Below are 19867 nucleotides of genomic sequence, written 5' to 3'. Positions count from 1 at the left end.
CTTCCACGGCTGGCTTTCAGCATGTCTGTGCGCTGAGCTTCTTAAAGCACGGACATACAGCTCTCATCGCGGAGGCGCTGCGTGTTCCAGGATCTGCAGGCTTCCTCTCCTTCCAGTTCCCTCCGACCCCGTCTGACTTCATCAGCAGGTGACTCTTCACCAGCGTGCCCTGGAGACCCCTTCACCCTCTTCAGCAAATGCAGTGATGACCTCTGACCACTGTTTTTTTTGTTGTTGTTGTTCAGTTGCTAAGTCGTGTCTGACTCTCTGTGACCCCATAGACTGCAGCACGCCAGGCGCCCCTGTCCTCCACTATCTCCTGGAGTTTGCTCAAACTCATGTCCATTGAGCTGGTGATACCACCCAACCATCTGATCCTCTGTCTGACCACTGTAAGGATGGCTTTTCAGCAGCTAGAAAGATTTTTACAAAAAGATACTCTCAAGGCAGTCATTTTGCCCTTCATTGTCTTTGTTGAGTGTTCTTTGAAAACTTATCCCAAAATATTATTTTCCATTTAAAATTTCACTTTCTTCACCTTCACGTGATATTTCATTGTTGTTTTCTGAACAAAAGGCTGTGGCTAAGTGCAGAGCTTGAGGTTGACAGTTACTTTCTTTCAGTTCCTTCAAGATTATTACTCCATTGTCTCCTGCCCGCTGTTGTTCTCGAGAAGTTGGTTTCAAATGGTCTTTGCAGGTGAGAGGTCCTGGGTCCAGATGTTTCTAAGATTTTCTCTTTGGTATTTTGCAGTTGAAGGGCGGGGCAATTCGGTGCAGATTTATTTCTATCTTTTCTATTCAGGATTCATGTCCTCAGTCTGATGCACAGTGTCTTACCTCAATTCTGTAATTTCTCAGCCATAATCTCTACGTATTTCCTCCCTCTCATCTCCGTGCCCCTGCCCCCACCCTTTCTGAATCTTACTGAATGTATATTGGACCTTCTCAGTCTAGTCTTTATGTCTTTTAACTTCTCTATTGTACTTTCAGCGTCAATGTCTCTGTGCTGTATTTTGAGATTTTCACTCATTTTCAGCTTCCAGTTTGGCAATTCTCTCTTTCGCAGTGTCTAACCTACTTCTTACCTCAATCATTGTGTTTTACTGAATGGTTGTGTTTTATTTTTTTTCCCTAAGAAAAACTGTTTTAAATGGTATTTTAATCTCTACTTAGAGTTCTAATGCTTCCTTTTAATAATGAAAGACCTGAAAATTTATTTCTAGCTTTAGAATCAATGTTACACAAACAAGTCAACGTTACGTATGATTTGTATTTAGCACTGTGTAAGATTAAGGTATACAACATAAGACATGAAGAAGACAGGACTTGCCCTGGGCTCAGGAAGCCTCTGAGGAAATAGCGAAGTCCTGAGGCAGCTGGTTTCCTGTTTCAGACTTCCCACCTTCGTCTCAGCCCTCTTGGGTGGAGGTCAGGAAGGTATTCTGAGCGTGACATCTAACCCAAGACTTTACACCTTTTTCTCAGCCCTCTTGGGTGGAGGTCAGGAAGGTATTCAGAGCATGACTTCTAACAGCCCACGTGGTCTAGGGTAAGCAGTTCCCTGGTGCATCAAGCACTGAACAGCATGGGTGGGGGTGAGCTGAAGAGCAGAGATGGTCTTTCTGTTCAGGAGAAAACCTCACTATTTCAGACCCTCGGAAAGAGCTGGTTTGTGTGTCTTGAAAGAGTGTCAGCAACACTCTTTTCTGAGTTTCTACAAGCTCAAACCAGGCCAGTAAGGGTCCTGCAAACTGCTGTGGACCAGTCTGGCCGTGGAACCTAGAAGATGAGCATCTGCCCAGCGACCTCTGGAAGCTCTCCTCCCTTCCTGGCAGTAAGCAAAGGGTTGTGAGCCGTCTCTGGGCAGGTGTCAAGAGGCAGAGGTGCCCAGCCTTTGCTCATCTGGCCCCTCTGGCCACTGCATGCAGACGGCAGCTAGTCTACAGGATGGGAGAGCCTGGGTCCTCAAATCACCCCATGGACTCATTGACAGGCACACCCACCTTACACTGTAAAGAGAAACTCCCGTTGTGAAAAAGCAACAGAATTTTTGAGGGTCTATTTTCTGGGGCAGAGGAAGCTGTCTCAACACACCACATGCACAACTTTGTCGGGAGGAATTCCTGAACACCGTGCGCCATAAAGATCCCGTCAGAGTCTCCGTATGCCCCTACTTCCAATCGCTGGTGGTGAAAATCACCCCTAACTAAAGACAGCAACGCAAGTCCAGCCCCTGGGAGAATCCATCATCAAAGGCAAAGCAGCGTCATGGGCTCTGAGGCAGGCTGGCCTAATTCCTCAGGAAAGATGCGGTAGGGGGTGTGGGGCGGGCTAAGGGTGAGCCAGTGAGATGCCACGAGCCTGGGCCCGCTCAGCTCCTCCTGCAGGAGACATGGGAGGGCCCAGGGCCCCGACTCACCCGACTCCCGGGTCCGGCCCCGCACGGCCGCGCTCCAGGGCCCGGCGCCGATGGCATTGAAGGCCTGCATCTGCAGCGCGTACTCCGTCCACTCCTCCAGCCCCTCGACCGTGAACTCCCGCTCCAGCCGGTCACTGATGACTTGGGTCTGCACCACAGAGGGCAGGTCCGGGCACCACCACTTGACCCTGTAGCCCACGGACTCGGGGTTCCCATTGTACCGAGAGTCTGGCAGTGGCTGGAAGCGGACAACAGTCTGTGGTGAGCCCCTCTCGGAACCACCCCCATGAGGGTACCCAAGCACCAGCCTGCCTTATGGGGCCAAGTCCATGGAAAAGCTACACTGGGGTGAATATTCTTGGACTTTTTCTTTTTTACTTTCCCCTGGAACTTTTCTTCTGTTAATTACAGGAAGCCTTGTCAGTAATTTTAGCTGGACTTAATTTCTTTTAATATATTGTGGCTTAATTTTGTGAGCAAATGTTCTGATTCAATATCAAGCTGGCTCTCTTACAAATACTTCAGACCCATTCCATGTCTACCGAGCTTAAGGACTTATATAGGTCGAGCCCACGGGATGGTCGACTTTCTTCCCTAAAGAATATGTCTTGGTTCCAAGAAGCCAGTGTGTAACGCTACTAATTAAGACAGCTGGGGATGGTCTGAGATCCAACACTAATTGTAGAGTGTACTGCTTCTTGGTTTAATGACGAGATTAGCTTTGACCTGGACAAAGGCAGGAGGAAGCAACAACTAAGCTCCGGGCTCCCCACAGCACCACACCCCCGACTCACCACCCAGCGGAGCCGCAGGCTAGTCTCGCTGGCAGTGCGGACAGTGATGCTGGTGGGGGCCACGTCCGGGGGGGCCTGCAGCGTCTGGATGACCCGGGAGGACTGACTGAAGGGGCCGGCGCCCACGACGTTCACCTGCCTCATTCGGAACCTGCACGGAGAGGGGACGCGGGAAATGGAAGGAAACAAAACCCCACACCAGTTTCACACGGCACAACATGGACCTCGGCAGCTCATTTTACGCTGAATGTTTTCCCCTAAAAACAAGTGAATCTTGATTCATCTGCTCTAAACTTAGGAAGGATGTTAAAATGAGCTTAGGTTCAATAGCACATCTCATTAGGTTTTTTTAAAAAAACCAAAACCCCTCACTTTGGTATTGTATTGAAACAGTGTTCTTCACAAAGATGTAATTTCCCCTTTTACTCCCTGAGTTAGTCATTCTCAGTCTTTTGTTCCCCGGTCACATGAAGTGCATCCATCCTGGCAGGACAGTGCCGCTATCACACCCAGCACCTGAGATAACTGGAAATCCTATCTCTTTCCTCAATCTTACGGGAAGGCACAGCATCTCAAGCAGCCATCACTCTGCCCTTTGTTTGGGCCAAGGATTTACTGCCTGGATAAGTTTCAGGCTCAAGAGGCAAAGGTTAAATGGCACATTAAATGCTTGATTAGTGAAACCCATGCCTCCGGGACCCAGGGAGGGTGAGGCAGAAGGTGTTTCAAAGACGTCTGCTCTTCACACACGCAGCACCCTAACAGCCCCAGAGGTGGAGTTCACACACGCAGCACCCTAACAGCCCCGGAGGTGGAGTTCACACACGCAGCACCCTAACAGCCCCGGAGGTGGGGTTCACACACGCAGCACCCTAACAGCCCCGGAGGTGGGGTTCACACACGCAGCACCCTAACAGCCCCGGAGGTGGGGTTCACACACGCAGCACCCTAACAGCCCCGGAGGTGGGGTTCACACACGCAGCACCCTAACAGCCCCCGAGGTGGGGTTCACACACGCAGCGCCCTAGCAGCCCCGGAGGTGGGGTTCACACACGCAGCGCCCTAACAGCCCCGGAGGTGGGGTTCACACACGCAGCGCCCTAACAGCCCCGGAGGTGGGGTTCACACACGCAGCGCCCTAACAGCCCCGGAGGTGGGGTTCACACACGCAGCACCCTAACAGCCCCGGAGGTGGGGTTCACACACGCAGCACCCTAACAGCCCCGGAGGTGGGGTTCACACACGCAGCACCCTAACAGCCCCCGAGGTGGGGTTCACACACGCAGCACCCTAACAGCCCCGGAGGTGGGGTTCACACACGCAGCACCCTAACAGCCCCGGAGGTGGGGTTCACACACGCAGCGCCCTAGCAGCCCCGGAGGTGGGGTTCACACACGCAGCGCCCTAGCAGCCCTGGAGGTGGGGTTCACACACGCAGCACCCTAACAGCCCCGGAGGTGGGGTTGACACACGCAGCACCCTAACAGCCCCGGAGGTGGGGTTCTGCGAAGAAAATGAACACATCTGCATCTCCAGCCTTGGCTGCCGAGCCTGCTGCACCAGCCATGCCTGCTGGCTGCCCAGCCAGCGAAGCCGGTGGAAGGGACGCTGCTGGCCTGGCAGCAGGGACAGTCTCTCTGGGAATGACACTCAACAGACAGCATCTGGTGGCCGGAAAAGCTCAGTTTACCGCTACGGCAGCTAGAAGCATCTCGCTTGCATGCGTGCAGCTGGGTTTCACCGCTGCGGACAGAGGGCCCCGGCGGGCGGCTCTCACCGGTAGTGAGTGTAGGGCGTGAGGTCCGGGATCTCCAGCATCTGGGCATCCGGCTCGTTCTCCTCCTCACAGAGGGTGACCCACTCCTCCTCGTCCCCGACTGCTCCAACCTGCAGGACGGAAGGCCTGGGACCCACTGGACCGCGTGGGGCTGAGGCCGCTGGCCAACCCCTCACACGGGGGGCGTTCGTTCCCGTGAGCGTACACCCCCCACCCCCCGACCTGCGCCTACGAGCGGGGGCCCCTCTGTCCCCACCACTGGGTCTGGGGGTTTCAGTCACCAGCTCTCGGTCAGGGCCTGGGCATACCTGGCCCCGGGGACTCAGACCAAGGGCTCGGGACGGGACCTGCCTTCATGTCCTTCATCCCTGTGGACAGGGGACCATCCGGCAGAGAAGACCTGCCCAGCCCCACGGGGCCCGAGTGGCTGGGAGTCCCCACAGAGGGTCCAGAGCCATTTCCCCCGCCGTGCCTCTGCTTCCACCCTGACCCTTCTGCCCGAACGCACGCCGAAGACGCCACCGCTGGCTGGGCCTCTGGAGGTTCCTGCGCAGGGGACCCCGCTGCTGCCCTGGGAACCAGCTGAGGTGGTAAAGCCTGCCTTGGGGCACAGCTGACCCAACATCTTCTGTCCTGAGCCCCTCCTGTCCCCTTGTCCTGCCTGACACTGCCTCCTGCTGATTTTATTCCCTGTCCATGAAGTCCCAGCTAGTCAGCTGCCCAGCTGGTATTTTCAGCCCTTCCAGGACCACCCGGCCTGACCCCAAGCCACACCTCTCCTGATCCCCGTCCTCATCCGAGCAGCTTCTAGCTCTGCCCAAGCCAGTCTGACTGCCCCACTTGCACTCTCTGCCCTGTGGACCAATGGACCTGATCCCGCGAGAGGGCAACGGTGCGGGCAGGGGGCACTGGTCACCACCTGCCAGGGAAGCCCCCGCGTTCTCTGTAGGTCCCTGCACCCCGTCCAGGCAGGTGCAGGGCCTGTGCAGGCTTGGGGGGTCGGGGGCCCGGGGACACCTGCAGACGGAGGGCTGTGGGCACGGAGAGCCTCAGGCCAAGCAGGCAGTGCCAAGGCGGGCTGGCCAGGGCCCATGCAGGCGACACCCCCACAGATGGCTTCAGGGACAGCACAGGAAATGCGCTTGCAACGTCTGCAGAGAAACCAAGCTGGCAGGCGGCCACGGTGGGGTGGCATGAGGATTCAGAAGGACCTTGGTGGACTGGAGACGGGCAAGACCAGAGGGGACAGCAAACATGGGGCTGGGCGGCCTGAGTCCCAGGGAAACGAAACACAAAACTCTAAACCCTCTCCATTCACAACGTCAAAACGGCTTGGCAGGTCCTCCAGCAGTTAAACTCAGAACCACCACGTGACCCAGCAACCTCACTTCTGGGTCTATACCCCGAAGAAGTGCAAGCTGGCTCTCCAACCTTTGTGCGCACACGTTCATGGATGCTCTGCTCACAGCAGCCCCGGGGGGAAGCACGCAAGTGCCCGTCGATGGTCGATGGGGAAACGGGTGCAGCCCCAGGACGGATGCTGCCCGGCCGCAGAAGGGGTGGAGCGCTGACCCCTGCCGCACCGCAGGCGGGCCTTGAAGGCGTGATGCCAAGAGGAACCAGACCCGCAGGCCACATGCCGAGTGATCCCATCTCATAAAATACTCAGGACAGGTGGACCCCCAGCAGACGGCTGGGCACCAGGGCGGGGGAGGCAGGCGCGGCATCGTCTGGGGAGCCTGGAAACGTTTCGGCCCCAGGTGGGGGTGGAGGCTGGATTGGAGGCACCAATCCATGAACCGTACACTTTGACGTGGTCAACTTTATGTTCGCCACGAATTTCACCTCAATGAGAAAACATCAAAAGTACAAAAGGCAGTGACCAGCCAAGAGCACGGTGGGGAAAAGATCAGGATGTCAGAGTGGGCGCTGAGCTCGGGGGCAGCGAAGCAGCGAGCGGCTGGACGGGTAGGGACATCAGGAGGAGGGCGGCCGGGGTCCAGGGCCTGGCGCTCGGGGGCCCAGGTCTCCCCGGCCTCAGCATGTGACCCCACAGGAGGTGCTGCAGGTTGGCCGTGGGGCTTTTGTTCTGCAGAGTGTAACCTACGACTGCAGGGCTGGGGTACCCAAGTCACATTTCCGTCCTCATCTACCGCTCTTTTTTAAAAGACTTGGATCTGAACGGAGGCCGCATCATTAGGGCTCAGGTGGGTGCTTCACGGCCACGTGGACCCGCTGGCCGTTCTCCCTGTGGGCCTGTCTGTCGTGACTCAACAGCATCACACAGTCTCAACACCCGAACCTTCTGAAAACACGTCCGCCCTCTGTTCTTCTCCACGAAGTCGGCGACGTCCTTGGAATCTGGACAGAAACTGGGCCTTCAGGATGAAGTCCTTGGAATCTGGACCGAATCCGGGCCTTCGAGACGTCTCCGTGAACAGGACCCCCCCCACCCCCGAAACAGGCCACAGAAGGCGATGCCCTAATTCCGTGCCCTCCGGCACCTTCTGTGACGCACGGCTGGTCACGTCCAGGCTCACTCAGAAGCGGCGCCAGGCAAAGGTTCCCTGTGCTCGCGGGTGAGAGAGCGGCGGGCGGTGCGGGGCTCGAGGAGAGCACCCGAGGGGCGGTCTGGAGCCTAGAGAGGCAGGGGGCTGCGAGGAGACGGCCGCACCTGGTGTGACGCTGGTCAGAAGGGCGACGCGCGGCGACCTCTGAGCCTGCGGTTTCTGCAGCTGTGCACCTCAGTTGGCAGCGTCTGGGCCGGACCCTGATGCGCGAGTCAGAGGCCATCAGCGGCCTTCAGACAGAGGGGACTCAGGCGGGCTCACTCACAGGGCCCTGGCCTGCCTCTGGCTCGGGGCACGCAGCGTTCCCGGGCCACGGGTGCGGGCACAGCGGCCCCGCAGCGGAGCCTCTAAGCCACAGCAGAAGGCACCTCCCGCGCAGTCTGCGTCCTCACTGTCCACACCCTGTCCGGGGTCCCCGCGGGGTGCGCCCCCCTCCCGCCTCCTTCCCAAGGCATCTTCCCCTCTGTTGTCCCTTGTTCCATGAGCCCCTGAGGGGGGGTTCAGAGTCTGGCTCACCACCGAAGCCCCAGCACCCCACCGGGGTCCAGCCCAAACTCAGGGCCAGACCCGTCAGCTTATTAACATACGGATGACTGTGTTAATACAAAAAAACGTGCATGATTTCAAAATCAGTGTTGAAATGGGCTGCCTAGCGCTGAGCTCCAAAACTAATGATCAGAGAACGTAACTGGGGCTCCAGACCTCAGGGGTGGGGGGTCGAGTTTCTGTAACAAGCGGTTTACATGTGGAGTAGAGAGGGGGGTGCTTCTCCGCAAGGAGCCAAAGACTGTGTTTCCTGCTGGGCTCCTCAGGCTCTCAGCTTAGATTCCAAGACCGTCAGGAAGGAGAGTTCTAGAAGTAACCAGCGCTCACTAATGATGTGCTGGGCAGGGGGTGCGGAGGAATTCTTTAAAGATAAAACAATCAGAGCTCAACGGGGAGGCTGGGGTTTTGACAATTTTTTTTTTTTTTTGCTTCTTTTTCTTTTAAAGCTAACAAACAGCACTTTGCAATACTTAGGACGAGAGCAGAGATGCCATACATCTCAAATGCTGCTCGGCGGGGGGCAGTCGTGAGCATCCATGGGGAGCCCTGCGTCCTGTGCTGAAGCCCCAGGAGTTGCCGTCTCCTGCCTCCTCTGGGTAGGGCTCTGGGCTGCTGTCCCCAACCCTGGCAGGCACTTGGCACCCCCGGGAGGCGGGGCTCCTTCAGACCCGCCTTCCCTTTGAATGCCTGGGGTCCCCTGCTGAGTGGGTTTTTCATCAGGGTTGCCGAGTTGCCTGCTCTGGGAAGCCCCTGCCTCTGAGAAGTCAGGTGGAAACCAGCCACCGGGCAGGACCTCCAGCGCCCCAGCCGCCTGCAGCCCTGATGAGCTCAGCATCCCAGGGGGCCGGGGATCGATGGCTACTCAGAGGAGAGGCATTAACCTCGTCCACAAGGGGACAGCGAGTGCAGAGGGGGCACGTGGAGCTGAGCTGTGGGCCGGGAGGGGAGAGGTGGAGGGGGCCCTGTTCTTATGCAGAGTGGAGGACAGGGAAAGCTCCAGAATCCATGGCATGGAAGCGTGCTGAGCCGAGCGCTGGAGTGAGCAGGAAAACCCGCCCGTCCAGCAGCCTGTGGTCTGAGCGGCGTCCCCACACCCGGCCGCCCAGAGAGGCAGCTGGGGACGCGGAGGAGGGGCTCAGATGGGCCGCCCCGCTGGCCCCTCTGGCAGACTGCAGCACAACCAGGCCAGGACTCAGACCTGGACGGGGCTCAAGGCCAGCTCGCGAAGAGTCCGGGCAGCCTGCGACCCTAATGAGCTCCCCCGCCCACCCCGCACTGCCTGACACCAGCTTGTGTGGAGGTTCCTGCTGGGAAGCAGCCCGAGGCCGGCTTCCTCCCTCCTCCGATCGTGATCCTTGGTGATTCATTTACTTTTTAGCTATTTCATATTCCTTCTGTCTTCAGAGGCAGGAGGATTGTGACGCGACCGTTCCAGAGGCTCAGGGCTTTGTCCCCCGGCCCCTGCACCAGTGAACAGCCGTGACGACTGCAGACGCGAGCCTGGCTCACCGCCGGGCCGCAAGGATGGCCCAGGGCCTTCTCCACTGCCCGGCCTTCCTTCTCTTACCTCCCGCGGGTGCTGGGGTTCCTACCACTTTATTCACACTCCCCCTGAAATATCCTCCTAGGAACCAGTTTTTCCACAAAGTCCCCCCATCCCAAGAAGACGCTTCCCCTGGAATCTACTGTGGACCCAGGACCGTCCCTGCACTGGGGGCCCCTGGGGGCCAGCCTTCCTGGAGTCTGTAGACCCACTGTGCATGGCCCGAGCCCCCCACCAAACAGCTGCGCTATGACTCGGGGTGGGGAAGGAGGTGTGGGACCAGCCTGGAGCCGCCGTCTCCCTGGAGCCACTGAGGGAGCTGGGCATCCAGCTCCTGCTCAGCCCTCATGTGAAGCTGGCCTCCCAGGATCCCTCACGAGCTTCCGGGGGACTTTTCTGTGTCTGACGCTTCTGTCCCTTAGACACGCCCCCTCTCTAGGGCAAACAGGACCTGCCCACATCTCCACGAACCCTGTGCGGGTGTCGTGCCACTTGCTAAGATCCCGAGATGCCGGCGAGGGTTGTGTGCCATCACTGATGAAGTGAGGTGGGGTGGGAGTCTAGGGGGCTGGGAAAAGGGCAGGAACCCGAGAAGCCCCACCTTCTGCTCATGTGATGCGGGCCCCTGGCCTTGGAGTGGGGACCACAGGACAGCCCTGAAGGCCCACTGGGAGACGCTGACGGGGGAAGCGTGTGGAGCGCTGGGACACCCTGGCTGAGGCTCAGAGATTGGGAGACTCAGGTTCTCAGGAACACAGTCCCCTCAGCAAGGCCTTGCAGGCCTCACATCGGCTCCCTCCTCCCCTCTGGTGCCTGCTCCCATCATTGCCTGCTCATGCCCAGCTGCCCAACCACGCCGCGGCTCAGCCTTCCCCGCGCGTACCAGCCACAGCTCTCGCTCTGTATCAAAGACCCTGACACTGGGGCCTTGCTGACCCTGCAGGGACCGCCCCTCCCTGGGCAGCTGGGTCCTAGAGACAGTAAACGGCTCAGCCGTGAGCACGCCTCCCTGTGCAAATCAGCCAACCCAGAGCCCACCGCTCACACCTCCTCCATGGGCTCACACCCTCTGGGCCACTGTCCACCTGTCCTCTCCACCCTGGGCAGGTTCCACGCAACCAGGATGGGCCCTGTGCCCCGGAGCCTGCAGGAACGATCCAGACCAGCCAGTCCTCAGCCTGCCCACCCCGCCTTGTCCACTCCTTCCGCAGAAACCTCAGTGAGGCCTCTGGTCTGCACTGAACCTCCCTCCCTCTGCCTCCAGCCGCCCTGGGGTCTCCCCGTGTGGCTCTGCCTGCCCCCTCCTCTCGGGAACTGTGAGTAACAAACAATCTTTCCAGGCAGTCGTCTCCTGACGCCCTGGCTTCACTCTACCCAAATAATAATAAAATTTACATTTTAAAACAACTGGGGGGCCATGCGCCTGTCACTCTGCTATTTTCTCTGCTTGGAGTGTCCTGCTCCCCATCTGGCTAAAAAAAGTTCACCTCCTACATGGAGCCCTCCTTGATTATCCCACTCTGTTACCCATTTTCTTTCCAAGGCTGTCTTGGCAACACTTTTTTTTTTTCTTAACAGTTCTCACAAGCCTCATTTTATTGATTATTACATCTCAATCATTCCTCCTACCCACTCCCCCAGTTGTGGATTTCTAGAGGCGGGGGCTGAAAGCTGTCTGTCTTTGTAATCTAGTATGTGGCATCAGTCCGGGAACCAATATCACAGCAGGGGCTCAGTAAGTGTTTGCTGGATGAATGGCTGACTGGAAGAAGCAAACACAAAGCCTAATGATGGGAAAAATGAAGCGTATAGGCAAATCTAAAATCCCAACAAGAGAATCAGGATGAAAGAATCTGAGTGAGTCTCCAAAAGAACAGGAAAACATGACTCCCATAAAATTTAACTCAGTCTGACAGGGGCGATTTATACGGATGCTGACCTCTATTTCTTGAAAGTGACATCTGTCGTAAAGCGCTTTCCTCGGTTGTACTTGAGTTGTCCCTTAGGCTGCGGTATTTCCTTCTCCTGTGGTCTGTTAAAAAGTCCCATAATAGGAGGAAGAAAGGACCTGATAGACTTAACGAACAAAAAAGCCCCTTCAAACCATCCATCTTGTACAGTCTTCCTACGCAAGTCGAGAAATGAGAGAGGAAAGTCAACACAAGGGCGTTATTATGGACAACCAAGCAAACAACAAACACTGAAATATCCGAGCATGCATGTCATTGTCACCCATACCCGCGGCACGCACGCGCTCGGGCAGAGGCGTCACACTGGAACCGAGCTGCTCCCATCTCGGCGACTCTATCTGATGGCCGAGCCACTCCTGAAGCCCATCCCCGCGGCACACACGCGCTCGGGCAGAGGCGTCACCCTGGAACTGAGCTGCTCCCATCTCGGCGACTCTATCTGACGGCCGAGCCACCCCTGAAGGAGCCGTCAGTGATGACAGCGCTCATGTGCACACTTGACAACCGCTCAGAAATAATGCTGCTCTTTTCCTTCCTATTATGAAAAAGAAACTCCATCACAGTGAAGGCGTATGACAACTGTGATGTTGACACCCGCTTGTCGGAAGGGCCGCAGACAGCACTGACCACCCGTGACGAGGGAAGGAGGAGATAAAATCAGCGATTAGAAATCCCCAACTCCAGCGCTCGAGGAGATGAGACAAAGAACATCTGGCCTGTGACCCTGGCGGAGACAGGACATGCCGTGGGAGGTGGCAGGCCGCCAGGTGGACGGACACACAGGCAAAGGGTGGACAGTCTCCCGGGGGCGGGCACCGGGAACGGCCGATGTGGCCTGGTCCTGGTTCCACGTGAATAGATTCCCCCACCAGCTCCTGGACGCTCTGGATGCTCAACTGACTCAAGCTGGGCTGGCTTCTGGCCGCGGGAGCTGCTCCTCCTGACCAGCACCCCTCCTCCCCCGCCGGGGATGTGGGCCACCTCGGTTCTCTGACTGGAGACCACGGAAGTCCAGCACCTCCCGAGCTGAGCGTCAGGATGCTGCCCTCGGGTGGGCAGGTGGGCCCGGCCTGGCCCTGGCAGCCGGCTTGATGGCAGTACTTTCTGGGCCGAGCTGTGCACTCTGCACAGGCCCGTCCCAAGAGCACTCCCAGGGCAGGGACAGTCCTTCCTTGGAGCCATGCTGCCGCAGGCCGCTCTCTTTGAGTCCAAACACTTGCCTTCACTTGCACAATTTTCTCATCTGCTTGTGTTTATTAAGTACTCAGAACATATGAGCCAGCGTGGAGGGTCTCAATGCCGTGTCCTTCTCTCAGCATTATCCTGAGGGAGCCAAGCCCCTGAGGCCACAGGACTCGTCCAGCTTTCTCTGGAGAAGCGTGTCGGCCAGCAGGAGAGGAAACGAAGGCCAGGCTTCCACTCTTCAGCCTGGATCCGTCCTTGGGGTGAGGGGTGGGGGAAGACAGAACCCCCGCCCCACCCCAACTTCCCTGTGGAAGGAAGGTGGGTCCCCACCTGCTAGCCCTGAGCCGCATCGACTGCCTCGGGCCTCTGCAGGAGCCCTGACCCGGGCCCCGGCCCTCCACCCCAGCTGCTCTTTAGTTACCGAGACCAGCAACAGAGGCCGTGCTGTGTTTTATGAGCACATAACACTCCCTGAAACCATTCCCGTTGAGAAAATGGCTACTATTATGCACAAATACACACTAAGTGGGCTTTTTTTTTTCTTCCCTCTTTCCGATGGAGACAGTTTTTATCTGCACCCAGGCGCTACCACCAGCATCTTCATGGCAGAAAACCACGCTCAGAGCAGGCTTGGGAGCAGCTGGGGTGACTCTGGCTATTAGAGCTCAGCCCACGGCTGTGCTGGGGGGTGGGTGCAGGGGCTCTGGGCAGGTGGGCAGGCGGGCGCGGGAGCAGGGAAAAGACGTGCCGGCTGCAGTCGCTGCTCTCCGGGTGCGCCATGAAAACGTGGAAAGAGAGGCTGTGCTCACTCTCCAGTCGAAGGTTACTAATCAAGTGAAGCCGTGCAGGGCCAGAGGTACCTGGGAAAACCGCAGTTCACAATCTTACTAACCCACCTCTGGGCATCAGCTTATTTCAGGCCCTTCAAGGGGGCTCCTCCAATGATGAGGGTCTTTGATTCCACAGTTCACTGGCGACAACCCCAAGGAGGCAACCTTATCGGCACACTTAAACAGCGGGCAGAATTCAAAAGAAACTTCTGCAAACACAATGGATCAGAGGAAGGAGAGCAGAGGCGGCCCCGTCATGAAGTGCTTGGCACAGCCCGGTCCTGGCTCCCAGAGGCTGCCCGGCTGCCCTCCGCTCTCCCTGGCTAGTGGCCGTGGTCCCTGGGGGGTGGGCCAGGATGCCACCCTCTCTGTGGACCTCCGCAGCCACCTGAATGGACTCAGGCCTCCTTCCTCAGCCAGCGCCCCGAGCACACCTCTATAAATTGCTCCCCTGCTTTCCACGCGATGAATCGCTGAGTGGCCGACAACTCACTGGCCCGCGTGCCCCTGAGCCTCATTGCTCCGGGGATCCCAGCCCGCGGCCAGGCACGGGGCAGGAGGCGGTGACCATTTCTCAGATGAGTGACCGGGGGAGCGCAGAGAGCAGCTGCCTGGGCTTGATCCACACCCGTGCGAAGGGAATGAGGTGTGGAATGCTCCAGAAGGCTTCATATACACCCCTCATGGTCTCCAGGGCCCCAGTGTGCCGAGTTTAGAAAGTGTGGAGCCTGCCTGGGCCAGGGAATGTGCCCAGACATTCTCAGAGGAATAGCGGGGGTGCGCCGAGGCTCCCTGAGGGGCAGTGTGATGTGGACACGGCTTCCCCCTGCCCTGAGGCGCTGACAGGCTTCTCAGAGGAGACTCCGCTCATAAAGTCTCTCGTGTCCACAGAGCATGGACCCACGCACTCCCAGGATATGCGAACATGCCCACATGTCCTGACGCCCCAGCAGCCCTCGAGACGGCTGCCGTCAGTCCCGCTCTGCGGTGAAGGCACCTGAACAAGCGATTCCCCTAGAGCCACCCAGCCGGGAGGGCAGAGCAGGGGCTCCAGGCCAGCTTCTCTGGTCCCGAAGCCTGTGCGGACGGCCTCTGCACCACCAACAGGGTCGTTCTCCACACTGTGGTCCCCGGGGCCCTTGTCCGTGGCCCTTCCCCGGGGGTGAGTCAGAGGGCGACGCGTGGAAGGTGATGATGGCCAGGAAGGTGGTGCTGATACAAGGAGAGGAGTGACGGAGCCTCTCGAAGGGTCTCAGGGGCGGGTCTGTTCAGTCCCCGGACGGGCCACGCATGTGTTAGCAGGGGAGCGGGGTGGGTCGGAGAGTGTTCTGCCTTCAGTCTGAGATAGCTGAACACCGGCCTAGCAACGAAGGGCCTTCCAAGACCTTTAAAGAGATGCCTGTTCCTTCATTACTATTATTTTTTCCCGCTGGGCTGGGTCCTCGCTGCTGCACGGCTTTCTCTGGCTGCGGCGAGTGGGGCTACTCTCCAGATGTGGTGCGTGAACTTCGCGCTGTTGCGGCTTCTCTCCTTGTAGGGCATGGACTCTAGAGCACAGGTGTGGCCCACAGGCTTGGCTGCCCTGCGTGTGGGATCTTCCTGGGTCAGGGACCAAGCCTGTGTCTCCTGCCTTGGCAGGCAGGTTCCTTCCCCCTGAGCCACCAGGGGAGCCCCCTTCATTGAGCTTTGAATGAACACCCTGCTGCAACATGCCTTAGGGGCTACTTAGGAGCAGTTCATAAATAAGAGCAGGATTCGTTTGCTCCAAAGTGGACATCCATGCTAACCTTCGCCACATCATTGTGAGATTTTCTTGGGATAACTTAGTGTATGAATGAAAACCAGCTCCGACTAATTCGATCAACAGATGGACGAGCGCAGCCCACACCCGCGGCGGCCTGCTGACGGGGCCGGTGTGGAGGACTGAGGAGCGTGGCGTCTCGTCCGCGAGGCAGGCGGGGTCGTCACAGAGGCCGAGTGTGTGTCAGCTCCGGGACGGGGGTGGCTCAGGGCCCCCTAGGCACCTAGTGATGGAATGCCAACAAGTATCCTCCAGTCTCCTCTTGGCCAGGAAACGTCTGTAAGCCTTACCCCTGTGGGTTGGATCCAAGTTTCTTTTTATAGATGAACATTTACTCGCTAGGAACATTGAAACACAAATGGTTCGGATAACGAATTTCAGGGGAAAACATTTCCTTTCTGGTTTTGAAGTTCCAACCGTCTATACCACTACGAGAATTTTCAGACTTGCTGAGTTAATATTAAAATATTTTAGACAAACTATTTTGAAGGGACATCCAGTTCTGAAGATTCGGCAGACCAGATAACCTCCCACCCGGGAGCCAGAGCAGAGCTGGACGGAGTGTAAGGGACGCATAAGCGATGAACAGCTGAGCATGCGGGGGAGAAAGGCACGTGGCGGAGGCCGACAGAGCGGGAAGTGAGGCTGCAGGCAAACTGGCCGTGGAAGCTCAGCAAGCACCGACTGTAAGAAGAGGTGCTAACAGGCATCACAGCCTTTGGAGATACAGAAAGAAAAGGTGGGACGGAAATGCTGGGCACAAGTATGCCCCAACTGGAATGAAGAGCTTTAGAATCTTGTATCACTGGGAGGAAGAGAGAGACAATGGCCAACTTTAGGTTTTGATAACTTAAGTTTGCAAGCTAAAATTCTTAGGGCAGCTTTCATTCTTCCTTCTGGAAGCACAGTGCCAAGGAGCCCAGTCAGGACCCGTGCAGGGAAGGTGTCCAAGCAGGCTGGTCATCTCAGAGGATGGGCCACACACGGGGGATTCAGCAAGTAAGGACACAGAATGAGAGCACTGGGAGAAAAGTCAGGCTGCTGTCAGTGCGGAGGTGGAGGCCTGAGTGAAGCGATGGTGCTGAACGGTGTGCATCCCTGGTGGCTCAGACCATAAAGAATCCGCCTGCAATGTGGGAGGCCTGGGCTTCATCCCTGGGTCGGGAAGAGCCCCTGGAGAAGGGAACAGCTGCCCACTCCAGTATTCTTGCCTGGAGAATCCCATGGACAGAGGAGCCTGGTGGGCTACAGTCCATGGGGTCACAAAGAGTTGAACACAACTGAGCAACAAACGCTCACACACACTCACACACACACACACACACACACACACACACACACACAGTGAACTGTATCTGGAGGTGCTGCTGTGAGCCAGCGCTTCTCAGCTTATGCAGACAGACACACAGACCTGGGGGTGGACCTGTGAGCAGGGTCTGGGAGAAGTGGCACCCCAGGAGCCGTGAGCACCTCCAGGGCCCAGGTCTTGGTTTCTGAATACCACTCTCCACAGAAAGGGTCCAAAGCTCCTCAGAGAAATGGCTGAGAAAGAAGAGGAAGGAGTGAGTGAACTAGAACATCTCGTGCCAGAAAGTGAGGAGAGCCTTGGAATAACCGGAACTTGTGAGAAGGAGGGAGGGCCTCCCACACTGACATAGACGATGATCGGAACGGATTATAATGTGTCATGTAAGGTCCACACTGAGGTAAACAAACAAGTGAGAAGAGAAAGCTTAAAAAAAAGGAAAACAATAAAAGTCCAGTCAATACATGTAGAAGAAACAATTGAATTAGAAAGGTCACAACTGGGCGCCTCATTATACTAATTAATTCTGGCAAGACCTAATCAGGGAATGATTCTCTAGGAGGTGGGTGGAACGGAGAATGAGATTTCCACACAATCTGGAAGCATCTCCCACAGGATACTCACTCACTGTGAAGGCGAGAGAACTGGGTGACCAAAACCAGCTCCCCCACAGATGGGGCCTTTCCACAGCACGCTAAACACAACAGGACGCAGCGCAAAGAACTCAGCACCACTTTGGCGACATTCTGACCACAGACGCATAATCTGGGTCTAATCATGGAGAAATGCGTGACTCCAATTGAGGGATATTCTGGGAAATGAATGGCCTGTGATCTCTGACATCGTCAACGTCAAGGAAGTCGAGAACGACCGAGGAGCGAGCGCAGGTGGTGGGGAAGGACAGCCAGGACAGCCAGGCGTGGCGAGCGGTCCTGGGCTGGAGCTTTTTGCTACCGAGGACATTCAGGGACAACTGACAAAACTCAGATGGAGTGTTTGGGTGGGTGGAGGGTTGTTTCTTTGTGGTATTCTAGCAAGTTTTATGCAGTTGTGAAATACTTTCAAGGTGAAAGGTAAACATGAATTCAGGGCAACCCCAAACTTTTAAGAGGTGGCTACAGGCTGATGGGGAGCTGGCGGTGAGCACTCTGAGCTGTGACTCTGCCCCACTGGGGCTGCTCTGAGACACTGGGTGCAGCCTGGGGAAGTGGCAGGGAGCCCGCCCAGATCGTCTTCCCCAGGGAGCCGGAGCCTCGGAACCTCCAGGCAGAGAGCTGAGAAGAGGCTGGATCACTGACACTGCCCCTCCAGGCCCTGCGCAGGGGCCCCCAGGACACCCAAGCAGGAGATGGTAGCTTTTAACTTGCTGTGTCACCCAGGGGACCCATGTCATCTTGTTTACCTACAAACAGGAAGGTGCCTGGACCTGGAGCTGCTGATGAACTGATTTGTGTGTAGCGGGGGACGGGGGCTCTGGGTGCTAAAATCTGCCCACCCGCCAAAGCACAGCTGGGATGGAGAACCCCAGGAACCTTAGGAAGATGATCTCCAGGTTCCTGTCTGTGCTGGCGAGGTCGGGGTGTCAGCACCCCTGCCTCTCACCTCCCCCTTCAGAGCAATCACATTATTTACGAAAACTGGTGAGAAAGTAAACTCAATTTTCAGAGCCAAACCAACAGCCAGAAAAGGCCAAGTTCACTTATGAACATGGATACAAAAATCTTAAACCCAAATTGAATCAAACACTATAAACATCAAATTGCATTTATCTCAGAAACACTGGGACTAGCGAACATTAGAACATCAACCTAAATCATCTCACCAGCAGACAAAAGATGAAAAAACATGAACAACTTGATAGATGCAAGGCACAGTGTGGCAGAATCACACTTCTTTGTGAGTTTTTTTTTATCCCCAAAATTCCCCAAAGCAACTCCTAGCAAAGCAGGATTAGAAAAGAATTGTCTTAACCCAATACAAGCTAGCTGTAAAAACAAAATACCAAAAATTCCCCACAAAACCAACCATAAATGTTGTAAATGTCAGGCTTGATAATAAAACCTTAACCGAATTTCTTTAAAGTCAGTAATAAGACAAAGGTTGTTCTGTCACTGCTCTGACTCAATATGATATGGGGGGTTCTAGACCGTCCATTGAGGACAATAAATAAAAACAAAAAACGGAAAGGAAGGATACGAAGGTTTCAAGGGAAGAAGTAAAACTGGCAGTGGCAGCAGGTGACGTGGCTTCTTTACAGAGACGGCAGTGGGATTAACCAACCAACGGCAGATTCCCGGAGCTTTGGGCCGTGACACCCCAGTGCTGGGCTGGGCTATGACACAGTCGTAGCCTCAGGTGGGCGCTGGGGCCAGGCCACTCCGGCCGCCTCCGTTCCTGGGCTGAACTGTGCAATTCAGTCCCTCGCGTCTTGTCTGCAGGAGGGGGTCACAGTGACCTCCTCATAGTCAGTACGAGGATTAAAGGAGTGAACGTGTAAGAGCGCTTAGAACACATTTGTTTAGTTGCTCAGTCACGTCTGACTCTTCGCGACCCCATGGACTGTAGCCTGCCAGCCTCCTCTGTCCATGGAGTTCTCCAGGCAAGAATACTGGAGTGCGTTGCCATATCGTCCTCCAGGGGATCTTCCCGACCCAGGGATGAAACCCACGTCTCCTGTGTTGCAGGCAGATTCTTTACCATCTGAGCCACCAGGGAAGCCCCCGAATACTGGGGTGGGTAGCCTATTCCTTTTCCAGGGGACCTTTCCAACCCACCCAGGAATCAAACCGGGATCTTGCAGGCCGATTCTTCACCAGCTGAGCTACCAGGGAAGCCCAAGAACACGTGAGAGTTCATTAAATTAAAAAAAAAAATTCCAAAATCAGCTGTGACCCTACAGGCCAGCAACAGCCAGAAAAAGCCATTTCAGATGCACAGATGCCCATTAATTCTCATGCCGGCCTTGCGACAGCACTGCTGGCCCTGTTTCCAGGTGAGGACCCTGAGGCTGGCACAGGAGTTAAACACGCCCAGGACCCCGGAGCTGGCAAAGAGGGCAGGAAAAGGGGGGCCAGGGCGGCTGGTACAAAGTCCACATTCCTCCTATCATGGCTTTCGGGGCACA

General features: G+C 56.4%; 1 protein-coding gene across 1 annotated transcript in view; it reads right to left on the bottom strand.

Annotated features, from left to right (window-relative positions):
* The window catches only part of SDK1 (sidekick cell adhesion molecule 1), a 723652-nt gene that overhangs the window by 76239 nt on the left and 627546 nt on the right, over positions 1-19867 (bottom strand). The window contains exons 23-25 of the mRNA XM_052636011.1: positions 4993-5102; positions 3216-3366; positions 2422-2659 (exon numbers count right to left, since the gene is read on the bottom strand). Of these exons, the coding sequence (XP_052491971.1) occupies positions 2422-2659; positions 3216-3366; positions 4993-5102 (499 nt within the window). The remainder of the gene's footprint in view (positions 1-2421; positions 2660-3215; positions 3367-4992; positions 5103-19867) is intronic.

Source organism: Budorcas taxicolor, chromosome 2, assembly GCF_023091745.1.
Source record: "Budorcas taxicolor isolate Tak-1 chromosome 2, Takin1.1, whole genome shotgun sequence".
Taxonomy (NCBI): domain Eukaryota; kingdom Metazoa; phylum Chordata; class Mammalia; order Artiodactyla; family Bovidae; genus Budorcas; species Budorcas taxicolor.
The sequence above is the reverse complement of the archived record's forward strand: the minus strand, read 5'-3'. Positions and strand labels throughout refer to the sequence as shown.